We start from the raw sequence: 19,860 nt of genomic DNA, 5'->3' as shown, positions 1-19,860 counted from the left end.
CTGCCCTGCCCATCTGTTATACTTAGGCTAAGGCTGTTCCGGCACGACCCAGGTAGGCGGTCGACTAGTGCTCTTGTACTGAGTATTTCTCAGTGCTTACAGAAATGTGCACGCACGTACTGATTTACCCCGCCATCCTGTGTCATATTTATGGCTATTCCGTCATGATGCAGATAGGAGGTCGACCAGCACTCTTGTACTATTTATTTTTGTGTTGTAAATATATATTTATGTAATGTTTTGTCCTGACCCTCTGTGTCGTAGTTACCACTATTCCGACATGACCCAGGTAACCAGTGGACCTGTACTCTCTGATATGTGAATTTTGGTATATATGTAAGCATACGTGCAAACATACCCTAACTCCTCAACACACGTTCCACAAGGCTTGAACTCATCTTTCAAAACGGTAAGCTGACTGACGACTGACTGACTGACTGACTGACTGACAGTCTTTGGCTGTGCTGATCCTTTAAAATATGTCAAGCAGCTCAAACATTTACTTTTCCTGTGCTTCTGTGTCTTTATGTCGAGAATCCTGACGACTGAAAAACTGTCTGGACAAAATGAGACTCCGTGACAACAAAGCCACGGGAGAAATATTTTCCCATGCAACCCAATGAAGCGTTGGCTGCAGCAGCTAGCAAGTGACAGACATAATAATATTACTGGCAGTCTGTCAAGTCTGGAATTCAACATCCAAAATGTTTTCCCTCCAAAATTGAAAAAGCTTGATGAAATGGAATGTCGAAGGCAAAACTACTTCAGATTCATATTTTTTTCAGCAATAGAATCTCTTGCTTTAACTGCTGCTTACAGAAACTTAACACCCGGTTATATAATTTACTCTCTATTACACTGGGGAACTACAATCCACTACAGTTTACCACTACTGTATTATGTATTACTCCATTTTTGGTTCGGAAAAAGAGATGCGAAATGGGAAGGAATGGCGTGAGAGGAGGGAGAAGGAATAAGGGACATGAGGAAGGGGAGGGAGGTAAGGTTGAGAAAAGAGAGAAAGGAGGAGAGACAGAGAAAGAAGACGGAAGACTGAGATGGCAGGGTATGAAAGTTTTCAATCAACCAATTGAAAGAACAAGGAGGAGGAGGACAGAAGGGAAGGGGGAACAGGGATAGTGGAAGGAGAAAGAGTGGGGGGGGGGAGATGAAGAAATGAAATTGGCAGAGAAAGAATATGACTGAAGATGGGAGATGGAGGGGGAGGAAGTGACATGGCAGCCAGAATCTATATTATATTGATCCGATTTCTGTATGTTTGTTTGTTTGTTACATAAAACAACAAAAACAGCGCAGCGTGGCGCAATTTTTATTAGGGCAAGGTACCGTTAAAATGCTCTAACTTGAAGAATAAAATAATTTTCAGCCTAACTGGGCCACCGGCTCCCGAGTTAAGACTCATTTCTGGCCTTTCACTTCAAATTTAGTATTAGCTTTTAGTGGAGGGAATGGATCCGTTCTTGGCCCGGCACTGAAATCACCAGCATGACAGAAGCGAGAAGAGTGACGTGTTTGTTGTGTTATATCTCTCGTCTCTCCTTCTTCTCTCCTTATACTCCTAAAATTGTATACTATAAAGTTATTGTATACAGTAATTCAGTATAACAGCAAACACTACTATCTTGCCCCCCCCCTCTCTCTCTCTCTCTCTCTCTTCTCAACGGGCTTCCCAGCAGGATAAAATGAAGGGAAAAATCCTCGCTCCGTCTCGCTCACAGCATGAGTAATTCAAATTTCTGTTACCTTTCAACTGAAAATAGGAACTGATTTGACATCGAGTGGAGGACCCCGAAGGCGGCCTTCAAGCTAGTGTACATGAAGGATGAAAAACTAAAATGAGTCGAGAGGGAGAGGAGAAGAGCAGGAAGAAGCATCAGATCGAACATACGGAGATGGTGATGAAAAAAGAGAATAACATGAACTGGACGATGATGGAAAGCTGGCGAAACGAAAGAAATGCCCGGAGATTAGAGAGAGAGAGAGAGAGAGAGAGAGAGAAAGAGAGAGAGAATTTCGAAACAATCATACCGGTACATCATTTATATTATTACTTGTTACTGAGTACGAAAACTCACACAAGTAAAATAAAGAAAGGACGGTAAAGGTTATAGTTAATCCATACCTCTGTAAATTAAACATTACTAATAATCCTTCCAGCCTTTCGTCTTCTTTCCCTCTCCCCCCTCAAAGAAAAAAAAAAATAATGCAGGAATATGACTGGATGAGACGTAGGGCTGGGAACCAATGAGAACAGAGAAAGAGTGTGGGGCTGCCAAACCCACGATAATTCCCGCGTCAACACCAACTAAAGGACTGGGTTTGCTCAGCCCAAGTTCTGGCCTCATGTTTTTGCATTATGTCAACAGCGAGGGAGAAGATCCACCAACTCCGCCTCAAAATTAACATTGACAGCGCCGCGGGGTGGGGGCGGTGGGGGGGACAGAAGTATTAATATTACGGATGCCTATGTATGAACCTGGGAATAAGCTCCACCAAGATATCCCTGTTTCTAATGATAAAAGCACAGGCGCATCGGGAAGTAATTAAGAGGAAAACCACACAGAGAACATACGGAAAAACATTGAGATATATGCACAAACACACCGAGGCATGAATAATATGGGTAAGAGCAGCGTTTAATATCAGCAGACATCAAATAAACACTCAGAACGATAATAATAATAATAATGATGATGGAACAGTAAAAAAAAAATAATAATAATAACAATAATAATAATAATAACAATGTAATAACGGAACAACAACGATCATAATAAATCACACCAAAATACAACAACATACAGTACACCATGCAACGCACATTCACATGAAAACTTCCACACAAGCACATATCTGTCAGTGAGAAAAGACACGTATGCTCTCAAGGAAATATCTGGATTCCTTAGAGATGCTGTTACTCCAAGTTACTTCCCCAACCGATCAGACACTTGGCTTTCAGTGCTACAGAATTTTACGCTAATGGAAGGAAGTACTGTTGAGATGAGCTTCAGATCGTAATTCAGATGGTAAATAAAGGACTGGGTATCATAAGGAGTGATAGGTAAAAAAAAAAAGGGGGGGGGGGAGCGGGGCATAAATGGGAACGATGAGAGAGAGAGAGAGAGAGAGAGAGAGAGAGAGAGAGAGAGAGAGAGAGAGAGGAAGTGGGTGGTGTTACGGATGGGAGTGATAGGATAAGGATGTATAAATGGGCAGCAAGAGAAGGAGAAATGAGTAATAGAAGGGGATAGGCGGAGTAAGACTGAAGGAACAAGAAGTGAGAGAAAGGTGAAATATGTGTAGGAATATTGGCGCATCGGTAAAAAAAAGGACGTGGAAGTGTGAGGTAGATGGAATACTGCATGAGGAGAAATTGTAGTGTTTGGGTAAGGAATGAAGTGGAAGCGAGAGAGTAAGAATTGTATTGTGAGGGTGAGACAGTAAGGGGAAGTGAGAGATGAATGAAACATGAGTAAGAACTGTGTTGTAATGATAAAGGTGTGATGACTACGTAGAGCCCACCTCCTTCTCGATGTGCAGGGCGGTGTGCCAGATGGTGAAGGCAAGGCGGTGAAGCACCCCAGCATCCATCCTGGGGTCAGAGCGTGCCCGCCGTCGTCGCTGTCGTGAACTACTGGCATCAGACCGTCCCGAGGATCCCAGAGAGTCCCAAGATGATCGCCCCGACGACCCTAATGAGTTCCATGAGGCGGAGGGAGCAACACGGCCGGGGTGGGCAGCGCGGGGTAGGGTGGCGGGGGGCGACTCTGGTGTGGAACTGGGCAGGGAGGGAATAGAAGAGTAAATCTCATCCGTGTCCTGGCGGGACGTCCTGGCCTGCTGGGGCCACGTGGGTGTCCCCTCCCCCAGCAAGTTTTCGGGGCTGGGACTGCCGCTGCTGCCCACGGGATACGACGCCCCTCGTGGCCCTGGGTCGGCAGCTCTGCCTGGAGGTACAGGGGGAGACACCAGTGGATTGTGAGGCCCCACCGGCCCCGTGGTCAGGCGGGGTGGGGGCAGAGGAGGAGGGGCGTCATCGGCACGTCGGCGGTATCGTAGGGGAGCAGGGAGAGGCGGGACAGGGCGGGAGTATGACGTCTCACTGACACTCTGATACACTGGGTCCTCCGTGGTGGTTGTCGTCAGGCTAGAGTAGATCTCATCCTCGCTGCGCCCGCCCTCACTAGGGTACTCTAGGCTAGAGTAAAGGCCGTCATCCTCCCCACTTGTCCACTTGGGCTGTAAGGGGGTGGGGGGGTCTTGCCGCCCTACTGCCCGCCTCGGCTGTGGAGGTGGTTTTAGTTCTATCTCCTTTTCCTTCTTCTTTGTTAAAGTCTGATACTTGGGTTCAGGCTTGGTGCTTTTCTTGGCTGCCTGAGCTTTGGCCTCTGCATCACGTTCCTTGAAAGTGCGCTTGGTGGGCGAGTGGTACTTGTCGCCCCGTGGTGGTCTCTTAGGTGCCACGATGCCCTTGGCCTCCTGTTCTAGTTTGCGTTGCTGTAAAAGTTGGTAGTTGGATTTCACGTCCTGAATCATCTGAGGCGTGACAGCCTGGTACACCGGGTCGCTCTCTGCCGCGTCAGGGGAGGACTGATACAGAGGTTCGCCAGTGCCCGGCCCCGTCACCGGCCGGAACACAGGCTCAGGCGCTGTGGTTCTCGGTGGGGATGCCTGATATAAGGGCTCCGCCTCGTCAGCCTGCAAGGGAGAGGCTGGGCTAGCCAAAGACTGATAGAGAGGCTCGCCTTCCTTCACCCTGCCAGGGGCAGCTGGATGGACTGGATCTGGCAGGGAGATCCTGGGTGGTATGCCCTCATACAAGGGTATAACACCCGGCACCTTGGCTGTGACAGGCTCGGTTGGTGGTCGAGCAGTGATGGCCTCGCATAAAGGTGCAGTGGTGCGGGGCACTGCTGCTGTGGGGAGGTGGCTTCCCACTGGCTGGTGGCCGCCAGGTTGTGGTTGAGAGGAGGGGGGAGCATGGGTGGTGGTTGGTGGGTGGGAGCTGGGCGGAGGGTGCGTCGACATGGAGTAAGTGGTGGGTGGAGGATGAGTGGACATGGCATACGTGGTGGGTGGAGGATGAGTGGACATGGCATATGTGGTGGGTGGAGGGTGGGTGGAAATGGGGTAAGTCGTAGGTGGAGGATGGGTGGACACAGGATAGGTGGTGGGGGGAGGATGTGTTGACATAGAGTAAGTGGAGTGAGACGGATGAGTTGACAATGGGTGAGAGGTGGGTGGTGGATGGGTGGACACAGGATGACAGGTGGGTGGAGGATGGGTGGACATGCAGTAAGTGGTGGGTGGTAGATGGGTGGAGACTGGATGGGTGGCGGGTGGCAATTGATGACTGGTGGGCGGCTGCATCCTGAGTGGCACCTGGCCATTGACGCTGGTGGGTGGGAGTGGGTGGGCATCTCCGTCTGGGTGGCGTGAGGGCAGGGTGGGGTAGGGACGCTCGTAATTAGGCTTGATAGTAGGGATGGGCTGGAACTCATAGTCAAACATAGGTGGCTGGTATCTTGGCTCTATGTCTGGCCGTCTGACCCCGACTTCCGGCCCTCTTGGTGGCAGCTGCTGGGTTTTGGGTTCTATGTCGGGTCTCTTGGGCGGTAACTGTTGGTATTTGGGTTCAATGTCAGGTCGTCTTGGGGGTAGCTGTTGGTACTTTGGTTCTATGTCTGGTCCTCTGGGTGGCAGTGGCTGATATTTGGGTTCTATATCGGGTCTCCTTGGGGGTAACTGCTGGTATTTGGGCTCTATATCTGGCCGAGCAGACATTGGTTGGAATTTTGGCTCTATGTCAGGCCTTGCTGTTAAACCTGGGTATTTGGGTTCAATGTCTGGTCGTCTGGGTGGTAACTGATGATATTTTGGCTCTATGTCTGGTCTTCTGGACTGAACCTGGGAATATCTGGGTTCAATGTCTGGTCTCGGGGGAAGTGGCTGATATTTGGGTTCGATATCAGGTCTTCTTGGTGGTAGCTGAGGGTGCCTGGGTTCTATATCAGGTCTGGGTGGCAGTGGCTGATACTTGGGTTCGATATCAGGCCTTGCTTGGACTGGCTGATATCTGGGTTCAATATCAGGCCTCCCATGTGTGTGTGTTGTATATCTGGGCTCAATATCAGGTCTCCTGGGTGGCAACTGTTGGTATTTGGGCTCGATGTCAGGTCTTGGAGGCATTTGCTGATACCTGGGATCGATGTCGGGTCCTCTTGGAGGCAGTTGTTGATATTTGGGCTCAATATCAGGTCTTCTAAGTGGATATTGCTGATATCTGGCGTCATATTCAGATACTCTTGGAGGCAACTGCTGATATTTAGGATCAATATCAGGTCTTGGAGGTAACTGTTGATACTTAGGATCGATATCAGGTGCCCTTGGTGGAGGATGTTGATATTTGGGATCTAAATCTGGATGCATGGAAAACGGTTGAAATTTGGGTTCAATATCAGGCCTTGGTGGAGAAATATAGTGATACCTGTGATCAGGATCATGCCTCTTGGGTGGGATGGTCTGGTACCTGGGCCCTGGGTCATACTGCGGTGGGGGCGGTAGCGGTTGGTACTTTAAGTCAATCCCAAATTTTTTCGGTGGCAGAGGTGGGTATCCAAAGTCCATGTCTCGTCTCTTGGGAGGGATGGTTTGGTACCTGGGTTCAGCCTCATATCTTGGCGGTGGAAGAGGATGGTAGCGGGGGTCGAACTCATACCTCTTGGGTGGGGGTGCAGGTTGGTACCTTGAATCAATTTCATGGTGCCTTGGAGGAGGAAGATCGTGGTATCGTCGCATTTCAGGGTCATGTCTTTTTTGAGGAACTGTCTGATATTTTATATCCACTTCTGGCTTCCTTGGGGGTAACATTTCGTACTTGGGGTCTAAATCATACTTGCGAGGAGGCAGCGGCTGATATTTTGGTTCACTGCTGCGCCTTTTGGGAGAAGAAACTGAGATGTCTCGCTTAGGTGAACCAGGCTGATGGCTGCTGCCTGTGTCTCGCCGCTTGGGAGAGGATGGTAACCCTCCTGGTGCCCCAGGTATTGCCTCTCGTCGCTTTGGGGAAGAAGAAGATCCATCAGTGCCACGTCTTTTTGGTGATGGAGGGTGGTGTGCTGTGGTGAGGTCTCCATCACGTCTTTTGGGTAGGGTTTGGTATCTCGGTTCCGAGGTGTGCTTTCTGGGTAATGACTGGTATTTGGGATCTATTTCACTTCGTCTAATCTGAGTCTGTTGCCGGCTGGAATCCAGATCATGACGGCGTGGTAATGACCTGAATTTGGGCTCTGGTTCATGGCGTTTGGAAGCACTCTGTCCTCGTGCATCAGCATCTTTTGGTGTGCGCTTGGACTGGTCCCGACTTGAACGACGAGGAAGTGACTGATGATCTGAGTCACGGCGTCGCTGCTTACCTTCACTATCTCGACGCTTCCCAGAGGACGACTTGAGCTTGGGTTCACCACTGCCAGATGAGCTTCCAGAACCTGAGGTTTCCCTGGTGGAACTTTTACTGCGACCTGGTGGAGGAGCAAGGACAAGTGGGAGGGTAGCCATGGCAGCAGAGGTATTGCCTTCACTCAGATTGCGACGGTGAGCTTTGGGTAGTGAGGGGGTATTAATGCCCAGTTGTTCAGCTGCTGTGGGGCCAGTTGAACCAGCTGGTGCTGTACGCTGAAGCAGGTATGATCCCACCCCTAGGGCTCGACTCAGTTGCCCAGGCCTGTTGTGACGTGGCAAAGAATAGAAGCCAGTGGGGGGTCTGCTGGCTGCTGGTGTGGGCTGGTACACAGACAGTAGGGGTGCTTTGGTCCCTGCTGCCTCACTGGTGTTGGGTATACCAGTGGGCAGTGCCCCTGAGGTGATTGTAGGGGGTGCTGAGCCCGGAGGTGCCCATCCTCCAGTAGACGTGGTGGCCGGCAACAGCGGATGAGAAGTGTTCCTTGCATTGTTGTTGTTGTTAGTGGCATTGTTGAGATTGTTGTTGTTGAAGATAGTGAGTGCAGCGCTGGGAAAGCCAGCAAAACTGTTCTGGCGACGGAACACCTTGACGGTGCGCCGGGGCTGGTTGGAGGGCGGCTGGCTCATCCCGGTCTTGGTAACACAGGCACACGCACTGTCACACACACAAACACACGCTTACACCCTCCCTGCCTCCATCAAGTAATATACAAAGTTTGAGCTGCCGGAGGAGAGAGTGGTGGCTGGCAGACTATGGTGTAACATCAATACCTGTCTTCTCACCTCACAAAAACACCCAATCTCTCTCTCACACACAAGTACAGCCTCGACAATGAACAAGTAATCAAAAGAATGTGGCCCAGCAAACAACTTCACTACATCAATCAAGACTGGGGCTGCACGGGATGGAAAATAATGACCACTAAATTTCCTTGACTGGACGCTGTGTGACTGGGTAAGAGTGCAAGAGAAATTGACGAATGAGCGCACGTGTGATGGCCGACAACACTATATGAGCCAATGGGGGACGAGCACCAAAAGTTGACCAATCATGCGGCAGCTCCTACATAGTAAAAAGCCCTACAGGACTTGAACGTTGAGCTAGAGGGGAGACTATTATTGAAGAACTGTACAAATGTTTCTGATCACAACTTCGAGTGAGCGACTTTGGCGGGGTTTTGTGTAGACGAAGCCCCACGATTACTTAAAAAAATCCCCTAACACTAATTCACTTATAAAAAAAAGCAGCTGCGAGAGTCAGGGGATTCGCCGACTGCCAATATTATCGAGTAAAAAAAATTACATGTATGACCTTACACTATGGAACGACAAACAACGACACCTAAGAATACAAAAATTGAGAAACAACAGCAAGATTGTCTAAAAACTTGGGTTTGGTAGATGTTTAGGGGGGAGTTGGGGTGTGGGGACAGGGAAAGGTACAAGAGTGAATCCCTCCTACCGTCCGACTTACTTCTTACCCACATCTAATCACAAGTACAACCAGCTATCAATCACCCTTCACCATCATCCCTTATAAGCTCGTTCGGCAGACCATCAGTATTGAGCGATGCGATTGGTGAGCACGGATGGCGCAAGAGACGAAAAACCCCTCCTCATATTATTAATACTATTATTATTAAAACTGCCGGCCGCTACGTAACGTCTAGGGAACACTAACAGAGAACACGACAGACAAACGTAGAAAAGTTGATCTGATACAAAAAACAGACGTCCCCGCACAGCTACGTTCTTTGAGGCATTAAAAAAAATCTACGAGCTTTCTTGATGAGCTACATTTAAGATTTGAGTAATTTATTGTATTTAATTTTAAAAGTATTATCTGCTTATATGCTCTTATTTAATTTCTTCGATTTTCATGTATTTAATATTATTATGCAGGAGTGTGATTGTGTTATGTTAGTTAATGTACTTTGTTTACGAGAGCCACGTTATCACAACGTCACCGGCACGTCATCACTACAGCACGTCAGGACCAGTACGTCAACGCGCCAGCCTCTGGGTACAGCAAGTGGCCGCCTTCTTGCTTTTGTTTCTTTTCTGGTGCAGGCTGGTGAGGGATGAGGGTCGTGTGTGGTCCGTGCCTGCCTTCTTGCCAGCTCGAGCCCACCCTCACACGCTCGCCACTGTGAACAATTGGCACCAGCGAACACCACCGCCACCGCCCACGCCACCGGCAGGAGCACCAGGAGAAGCAGCAGTGAAATAGAGAGCAAGAGGAGAAGGGTACCGACGCCTAGCCACATCCATGGTTCACCTCCTTGGACAATATTATAACAGATTCTGTTTCTCACGAGCAAATCTTCATGATGATTCGATATCCCTTCTAATGCCAAGATCCTGCATATGGTTCCTAGAACCCCTTAACATAGCAGGATAAATATTGTATGTAACTGTGACAGCCACATCTGACAGAAATGGTAAGGGATAGTCAAGTGTAGTGAGTGCTTATTCTGGTTGGTGAGTGAGGACTCCAGAAGACCAGTGTGGACAAGTGACGGTGGTGCAGGCTAGCCCAGCTGGTGTGGGTTGGTGAGAACTGAGGGGATTGTTGTGAAATGTCAGAGGTAAAAGCAGCCCGGGTTGTTGAATACTAGGGCTCCTGGGGAATGTTGAGACCTCGCAATGAGGGCTGTAGAAGCCTATTCGATATAGTGAGGGCTGGTGAGGCTACTGGTGCTACTAGGGGGCTGGTGAGTGTTACTAAGGGGGATCACAGCTGGAACGTTTAATGAGGGGGTTTATTGGGTGCAGGCGAGATCTCTGGAGTGGTGAGCGGTGTTACTGATGTCACCCAACGCTCCAGGGGGCTGTTGAGGGTCCTAGCTGATGTTGGCGAGGGCTACTGAGGCGTTCTCTGGAACCAGTGTGGTGTAGGATGCAGGTGGAGGGGGCTGGCGTGAGGGCTAGTGAGAGGGCTGGTGGGACTAGCTAGTGAAACTAGTCGGGGGTGATGGAGAGTGATGCTGGGTGCTTGATGTGACCGCCCGGTACACCCTGCCAGCTGCTGCAAGCCTCCTGTGCCGTGCTGTGCGGTGCTGTGCTGTGCTGGTAGGGCGGCTGCAGCATCCCCGTCACCTTATCTCACTGCCTCACACCTGGTCAATACTCACTCGGGCACACTACAACACTTGCCCGCTAGCACACTGACACCTGCACACATCTCCACCTGGTGATGCTCCCACTCTCACCAGGATTTCTCTCTCTCTCTCTCTCCTTCCTCCCTCTTTTGGGGGGACACTTCATTAAAATATTTTCAATCGCACTCGATACCTTCCTTCACCTCGTAACCATTAACACTTCCCCACTTTTTATACAATTCCACCAAAATTTCCAGACAAACAACGGGAGAGAGAGAGGACAGGAGACGCACACACAAAAAAATTATATATAAATGCGGGGGTAAATTTTCAAAAGCAAAGGTCAAGGCAGGCAGCAGTGGGGAGCGAGGTCAGTGACGGGTGGCACTCGGGAGCTCCGCGCTGGCACTGGCACTGGCAGCGACGACTACTACCACCACCACCACCACCACCACTACCACCACCACCACCACCGCTACCACCATTGCCGCCGCTGCTACTACTCTCGATGCCCCCCTATGCCCCCCCTCCCTCCTCCTAGACGCGCGCATATCGATCTCACGCTCTCTCTCTCTCTCTCTCTCTCTCTCTCTCTCTCTCTCAATTTATCTCAATATTCACTTAATAACGTTTCAGTCATATAACTTTATACTTACCACTTTCATACATCACTTTCCCTTCTCACACCGCAATTTCTAGGTCTCCCCTACTCTCTTTCGCTCGCCTTATCCCCTCTCTCTCTCTCTCTCTCTCTCTCTCTCTCTCTCTCTCTCTCTCTCTCTCTCTCTTTCAGCGTCTGCCAGCCTAGCATTAGCGTTGTCACTGCTGGTACACACAGCTCAAGACACGGGTAGGCCTACATGTTCAGCATCTGTCATTTTTGTCTCGTTCTTTCAGTGATTTTTATTTCCTTCTTTTTGCCTCCAGACGATTGTAATGAACTATCGTCTTCATCTAACCCCTCTAGTTCGAAAAACCTCTCCTAACCTACGTATTATCGTCAGAAGCTAGCAAGGGAAAAAAGTGTTTGATTAGAATTTAAAAAAAAAGAAAAACACTTTAGAGGAGATTCATATATATTGACAGATGAAAGCTTTAACCCAGCCATCTCCTCTCGCTCCCCCACACCCTCGCTCCTCCTGAGAAATCACTAGTAGGCCTAAATAACCATCTGGTTTTCAATCTGTACATACGGTAGAAATGTATGAATGTATGAATGCGTTGCGGGGAAAAAAATATGACTGAAGAATGTGGCTGAATGAATGAAAATGGATGAATGTGTCTGACTCGTTTGTCCTTCACTGTCAAAAAAAAAAAAAAAAAAAAAGAATAAAAAAGAAAAAAAAGTGCCCGTCACCTCCCTAAATTATTACTCTCGTTTTTTGTTTCATATCAAAACCCAACAATACGGTGACGTTTTCTGCATTCTCATCTCCATACTGTCAAAATACTTTATACAACTTCGGAAGGGCCTCAAGCAATAAAGGGGCTAACTTCTTTATTACAATGACGTATTTGATATTTTTCCTGGCACTAGACGATTATATTCTGCTTAGGAGGGATTTTTTAGCTGGAGGGTATACAGCCTTCATTAACTCCTTCACTTATAGAGGTCTGTCCTAAGATGAATAAAATGATCTTACGGTAATAAAAATAAACTCTGAAGAACGTCCGTGGACTGAAAAGGTTAATAAGGACAATATCGACCCATCCAGTTCTAAAAGTCTGTAAAATCGTCTGGTAAGAACGTGAAAATAAACATGGCAGGACTTGGTGTTAATCTGTGGGAGAGGTGGGTGAGGAAGGAGCCATCCAGTGTGCCGTCGCAGCATCGTATATCAAGGCAAAGGCCACTCTCTCCCAAAGGTACCTAATGGGGCATGGGTTTGTGCTCCCTAGGTACTCATACTCTCTCTCTCTCTCTCTCTCTCTCTCTCTCTCCTATTCACTCATTCTTTCAGTCATTTTCATCCACTCTTGCTGTCACTCTCACATTTTCACTCTTATATTCATACAATGTTTCACTCACTAGCTCATTTTCATTCATTCACTCATCCTTACCAGATCACTATCACACTCATATTCGATCACTCATATATTCAATCTCATTTTACTCTCAGATCTCATTATTACTTCACTCTTACTCACAACTCTCACTTATATTCAGTCCCGTTCAGTTCTTTCACTCTCACACGTGTGCATTCCCTCTCACTCACTTTCATTCTTGCTCATCTGATCACTCGTATTCACCCACTCTCATATTCTTTCATCCTCTCACCCATAGCTATTCACTGTCACTCACAGTCACTTTTCTCACTCTGCTTACTCATAAAATATTACTCTTTCACTCATATTCTTCCTCTCATTAATATTCATTCACTATCACTCATATTCGATGTCTCATTCATTCACTCACGATCATCCATCTTCAGCCATAATCTCTTTCATTCTCTTTTTCACTCAAGCTCACTCACATTCTCGTTCGAATCTGATCAGTCTCATTCATCCTCTTACTCTTTCACTCACACTGTTTCATTTACTCATAATTTCATCACTCGGTCAAGCATATTTATTCAGTCTCACGCACTCACTCACTCACTCTCTCCTCGTCCAGTCTCTCACCTTCAACTTGACATTCACCATCCTCCTCCCGCTCTGTTTCCCCAACCACACTCATCATCCATCACAACATACTCTCTCATTATCACACACACACACACACACACACACACACACACACACACAGTAAATCCTTCTGGCCCTGGACCTCTTTTATTCTTTCATCCTACAGACGATTTTTTTGGTACAAGGGCGACGTCAGGCAATGAAAGGGGTTAATATAAGGTATATCTAACTCCCCCATTTCGAAAGTATCTCTAAAACTGAAGGAAATCGTCTGGTGGGAGAGGATTTTAAAACATAAGAGACGTCAACTTAGTGAGGGGGTTTGCTTTACCTGCTTGTTTATCTGTGAGTTTATATGGTTCCCTGTTTATCTCTTTGTTTACGGTGTGTCATTGGCGCTGCGTAGCTGTCTATTTGCGTCCCCCCCCCTTTCTCTCTCTCTCTCTCTCTCTCTCTCTCTCTTTGTATATACCTGCCCCTGCTCTTTTTATTACGATATCGTCTTTTGTATTTTATCTTCCCTACCAACAGACGATTTTACTCGGCTGAAGAGACATTTGTGAACTGAAGAGGTTAAACAACGCATTCATAACCACGCTACTAGAAGAATCTCCTCTTAAAAATAAAAAAATCGTCCGAAAGTTGAAAAAAAAAATCACTGGAAAGGTCACCGTAATAAAAGGGCTAATTGCCTGCCTGTCGTCTTACCTGGTGTTTACTTACCTGTTGACAGACGCGAAAACACACACACACACACACACACACACACACACACACACACACACACACACAAAACATAAAGTGCAGTGGTACATAGCCATACGCACTCAGTGTCCTTCCCGACTGACGCTCACAGGCCGCCTCAGTCCCTCTCATAACCGTATTTTTTGTTTTTTTCATTCCCGTCACTCTCAACCCTACACCTTTATGTACACATGCACCGAAGCACATAAGCGACCTTCAACACCTCTCTACATCCGCATCTCACCATTAATACCCCAACGTCCATACCTATTCCATCATCATCATCATTACCCCTTTCCCCTGTACACCCTAAAGTCTCTAGAAGCATCCTCACATCTACGTCTCGTCTTTCACATACCACAAATCCTCACAAAATTTTACATTCACGTCAGATTCGACACACACCACATCCACACAACATTTCTTCACACTCACTATCCAATCCTCACACTCCACATTCACATCCTTTCCTCTTTACATACACATCTAAATCCATATAAAGTACAACACACCCACACGTTCACACATCCACACCACCCTCCTCATATTCACTTCTAAATCAACACAACCTCATCCAGCACATCACCTTCCCTTTCAGTCAAAATCCACACAACACATATCCATACAAACTTCTATCACATTTTCGCTCAAATTTATAAATCACATATCAATACACATACCACCCATCCACACCACACATTTACATCCAAATCTACACACCATATATACATAAACCAACTCCCTTCGCATCATTATCATCATCCTTTCATATTCATGTCCAAATCTACATAACCCACATCCAAGCCATTTTCTCCCTTCATATTCACGACCAAATTCACACACCTCACACCTCCACTGCCCTTACACATCTTCACCCACACATCCACACCAACTTTTTACATTCATGTCATGATACACTCACCTCACACATACAACACCTTCCTTCACATTCACGACTACATATATGTATCCTATGCTACACTCATCCATTATATATATCCACACCAACATTCCACACCCCAGCTCCGTTCGCAGTCAGGGTCACATCCACATACACCGCAGCTCCAATCCCATCTTACACATCCACACCCACGTACGAGGTCTTGCGAGGTTGTGTAGAGATGATCATTAATCTCAACTTTGTTCCAGGGATGACAGTCAGGCCTCCCTCCCTGCCTCTCTACATCCCTCCTGCTCCATCTCCTCTTTCCTCTCCTTATTTCCTTCTTTCCTTACCTCCCTCACCGCCTTCCTACATCCTCCATTACTCTTCGCTTCTTTTGTTCTTACTTCCTTTTGACCATACTTTCCTACTTGTCTTTCTCTTCTTTCCCTACTTCGCTCCTAGTCTTTCACCTTTCTCTACTTTCAGCCATGTATTACTTTTTCTCTCCTTACCTCCCCTCTTCTCTTTATACTTCTTTCAATGTCTTACTTCTACTCATCATTTCTCCTTTCATCTCTAAGTCCCACCATGTCTTTCTTCTCTCCTCACCTCCCTTCTTCTTTCTCAACTTTCCTCCATATCTTACTTCTCTCCTTAGTTCCTTTCTTCTCTCTACCTCCCTCCATGTCTTACTTTTCTCTTTACTTCTCACCTTCTCTCTACTTTCCTCCATGTTTCACGTCTTCTCTCCTTAGCTCCCTTCTTCGCTTTCTGCTTCCCTCTTTGTCCTACTTCTCTCCTCAAGTATCTTTTTTTTTTCTTTCACTCTACCCTCCTTATCTCCCTCCTTACCGCCTTCTCTTCCCCACTTTCTCTCTCTCTCTCTCTCTACCTTTCCTTTCTACCTCACCCCGCTCCTGGCTTTCTCTCTTTTGATCTCTCACATCCCTTTTCACACAGCAGGCTTCCCCTCCCTTCTCTTCCTCTTTCTCATTCTCCTCTGACTTCTCCCTCCCTCTCTCCCATCCCTCCTCACATTCTGATTTTGTTTCATCTGACCTGTTTCTAATCTATCTCTCCCAAATCCGGCTCACTATGCTTTTCTCTTCTCCTCTTCCTTGTTGCAGCCTCTCACTACTCTCTCTTCCCTCAGAATTTTAACCCTTTTCGTCCTTCACTCTCTGATCACAACCCCCAATCCCTCTGTCCTCCGACATCCATTCTTCTCCCCCTCTCTCTCTCACTCTCTGATCACAGCGCCTCTCCTTCCTCCATCCTCTCCCACTCCTTTACGCAACATCCCTTCCATCTTCCTCTCTTGTTTGCATAGCTGTCAAAACAAGTGTAGTATTTCATATCTTACGCAGTAAAGAAAGTACAGTAGGTATGAATGTAAATAGTGGAGAAAATGTAAATACAGGTATGTATGTGCGACTGGCAGTACATGTGGACTTAGATAATGCATTTGCTGAAGCTCATCAACACTTACCTTTTTTTCTTATATCGCTTACCTTTTTTCTTGTACAGCTTTTATTGTTGTTGAAATATTGGTACATGTGTATTAAAAAATGGGCTGTTAATGTTATATAATTACAAACATTATATTATACATGTTGCAAAATACAAACGTGGGAGTACGACATGCATATATAACTGCATGCATACAGTCCCGTAAGTGGTGCCTGTGTTAGTCCGTGACCAGTCGTGCGGACAGCGTGCCCCAGCGGTGTGTGAGTGGGAGGGCAGCCAGTGCCACCGCTCTGCTTGAGTGATCCTGTCGGGGGCCACCAAGCCTCCCATGGTAAGTGGTTATGGTGAGTACTTGTGTGTGAGACTGTATCAGCCACCACCATGAGCGACAGTGTCAGTGTCTTACCGGTCGTGTCAGCTGGTGTGTCTGGCTACCACCCCGGGGGCCGCCACCCTCTGCCTCCACCCTCCGTAAGAGGGCCGGGGAACCTCGGGGTGATCCTCGTGGGGATCCCGTGGGTTGCTCCACACTGGACAGGCGGCGGCGTGGTATGGCGGGGCTGCCCTGACTGACGGTGCTGCGGGGTGGAGAACCCCGCGGGGCAGCCTCCCGCCGGAGGGTGACAGGGCTGGGCTGGAGAGAGGAGGGGGCGGTGCCTCCGGGGGTGTGGCGGCGAGGGAGGCATGGAGAGCCCTGAAGGGAGCTGGATGTCCCCCGGAGGACGCCCCCCGGGGCAGTACGGAGTTCGTGAAAGATTTGTCGGGCGGGATCGGTGAAGGAGCGTGGAAGGGCGTCGCTCCCCGCCTCCTACAGGGAGAACAATGCTCAGCCCCTGCCATACACACTGCCCCAACCCACCAGAGACCAGGAAGGTGTGGGGCACCAGTGTATGACAAAGACACACACACACACACACACACACACACACACACACACACACACACACACACACACACACACTGCACGCACGCACGCACACAGAAAATTCTACCAAAACTCTGCTTAACACAATTCATTCTCTCCCACATATCCAGAAGTGCTTTACCTACGCATCCAAATAATGAACTCAGAAACACTCATTACCACCATTTCTTTGTTAGACATCATCAGAGACATCACTGACAAGTCAAACATCCCTCACTTAAACACACACACACACACACACACACACACACACACACACACACACACACCAGTCATTACCTCCTTTTTTTTCTTCTTACGGCGGAGAGAGCCCAACATGGCGGGTGGGTCAGGGAGTTAGGTGAGCCTCTTGACCCTCTCACCCTCCGCCCTGCCCACCCCACCACCGCCCTGCTCCTCCTGGCCTCATCCCACCCTCATCACCATCGCATCACCACAGCGATAAGGCCAGCACAGTGAGTTAGGAGGGACCCAGGCACACACACAGTTGCACTTTCGTATTCTTCCTCTCAAGTTTCGAGATTTGCAAAATTTTTCTCGATTTCCACCACTGTTTATATCTCGTGTATGAATGAAGTTTTCAAATGTTCACTTAATTTGCTTTATATTTTTGCAATTGTTTGTTTCACCACTAGGTTATCACTAGAAAATAATAACAAAAAAGAGAAAAAATTAGGATTTATCAACCACTTTCCAAAGCCAGCTGACTGAACTTCATGAATTTGTTTTCTAACCTGAAAGAATATCATGTACTATGCGACATTTACCAGGGTTACGGCAACCGTTTTCCATTTTTGTGTTCTTTGAGCAATATACTGCAACATTATTTTATCTCAGTTCGTTTCCGATTCGGTTCTTCATCATGTTTTATGTAAAAGCGTTTTTTTAGCACCGTCAATCAGACTCTTCATTTCAGTTTTTACCTCATTTCCTCGATTGTTCTTAATTGCTTGACATACAGTTGCAGTCGGTATGTCCTTATATCGCCTACAAACTGTCAAAATTTTATGAGACCTTGGTTAGTAATTAGTAATGCTCAAGTGACTTCGAAAGCGTCCTGTCTCTCTTCATCAGTTCGGAACCTCAGACGTGTAAAAGTACGAGAATTATTGACTGTACTTCGTAATTGTTTATGGCCTCTGTTTAACACATAAGGGCGGGACAAACGCACGCACACGACCATTACAGGATGTTTGCGGCGTACACATGAACACTGAACAACGCGTACACTCATAACTCGGGCTTGCCAGGTGACCGTGTGTATTGGAATGTTTACCACTGGCATCCATTATGTGTTTGTGAGGCGGGATTTATACACGCACCCACCACCACCACCCAGCCACGCACAAACATCAATACACTCTTACCCCTTTACTCACATGGCGCGTTTCTTATTTTATTCATACTACAGTACTTGTATAGGTTTTCTCAGCAGAGGAGAGATTATTCGAACTGGATGAGTGAGACAGTCTTCCTTACCTCGTTTACGACTAGGGGCTCTATTAAGCTGAATAAAATCACTTATAGACAGCACGAATAAACTGAAAGTACCTGACCGGATTCAAGGGACACATCACCCTCATCATCATCGTTATTCTCTCTTGCTGTGCAGTGCCTGATGACCAATCCCAGAGTTCGCCCAGATGGTGGTGACAAAAATACATATGTGTGTTGCCGCTCATCACATCACTATTCCCTTTCTGTGTTGTCAGCTTCCCTTCCCAATTACCCCTGCACTCCGAGCCCCGGCCTTCACCTCCGTACAGCACATGTCCATTCCACCTGACTGCATCGCTGTCAGTCTTATTTCCCTTACGATGATAACCGCTAATTAATTCCTTCTACCCAAGGACGGATGCTGGAGAGGGACGCCATCACGAGGTGGAATCGATATAACCAGGCAGTACAAACGTCCCTCAGATCCCTCTCCAGTGGACTGTAGGAAAGGGGCTGTTTCAACCTGCAGTCCACTGGGATCACTTTCAGATGAACTTGGGGGTACAACAACAACAACAACAACAACAACAACAACAACTACTACTACTACTACTACTACTACTACTACCACCACCACCACCCGAGGACGTCTTTTCAATGTTATTCTGGCTAGCATCAGACTTTTTATTTAAGAAGGGCGTCCTTGAACTGAAGGGATTAATAAAATTTTGCATCAGCTAATTCCATAAGAACCATCTCATCATCATCCACACCATTATTTGCTATAATTTTCATCATTATCAAAATATACTCATGACATTTCCATTCTGACAATTCCGTTCTCCTTCATTTTCTCCCCCTTCTCACCACCACCACCACCACCAATTTTTAGAACGTATTTCCAGAGCATTCTTTTGATTACCGGGATGGGGCAGTGTAGGGCTGGCGGGCTGAGTGGGAGGGAGGCTGGGTTGGTGAGACGGGTGAGGGAGAAAGTGGATGAATGGATGAGTGAATGTGGCGGAGTATGTGTTGATGAGGATGATTTAGGGTGAATCAGTGTGTGGATTGACAAATGCGTGGGAAGGGGAATTACGTGAGAGGGATGAGGGTTAGTGTAGGTGGATAAGTAGAATGGTGGATGAGGATGGAGTGTGAGAGGCTGAATTTGGATGAAAGAATGTGGAAGT

The 19,860-nt window shown here is 47.4% G+C and overlaps 1 protein-coding gene across 1 annotated transcript in view; it reads right to left on the bottom strand.

Annotated features, from left to right (window-relative positions):
• The window catches only part of LOC145412159 (uncharacterized), a gene marked incomplete at its 3' end in the record, with an annotated part of 236,220 nt that extends 218,593 nt beyond the window's left edge, over positions 1 to 17,627 (bottom strand). Inside the window, exons 1-2 of the mRNA XM_080282094.1 lie at positions 17,513 to 17,627; positions 16,715 to 17,116 (exon numbers count right to left, since the gene is read on the bottom strand). Coding sequence (XP_080138220.1) covers positions 16,715 to 17,116; positions 17,513 to 17,551 — 441 coding nt within the window. The remainder of the gene's footprint in view (positions 1 to 16,714; positions 17,117 to 17,512) is intronic.
• Between the last annotated feature and the right edge of the window lie 2,233 nt (positions 17,628 to 19,860).

This window comes from Coenobita brevimanus, chromosome 92 (genome assembly GCF_032717465.1).
Source record: "Coenobita brevimanus isolate Jiangsu-jjx chromosome 92, ASM3271746v2, whole genome shotgun sequence".
In the NCBI taxonomy this organism is placed as follows: Eukaryota; Metazoa; Arthropoda; class Malacostraca; order Decapoda; family Coenobitidae; genus Coenobita; species Coenobita brevimanus.
This window is presented reverse-complemented; position numbering and strand designations above follow the sequence as displayed.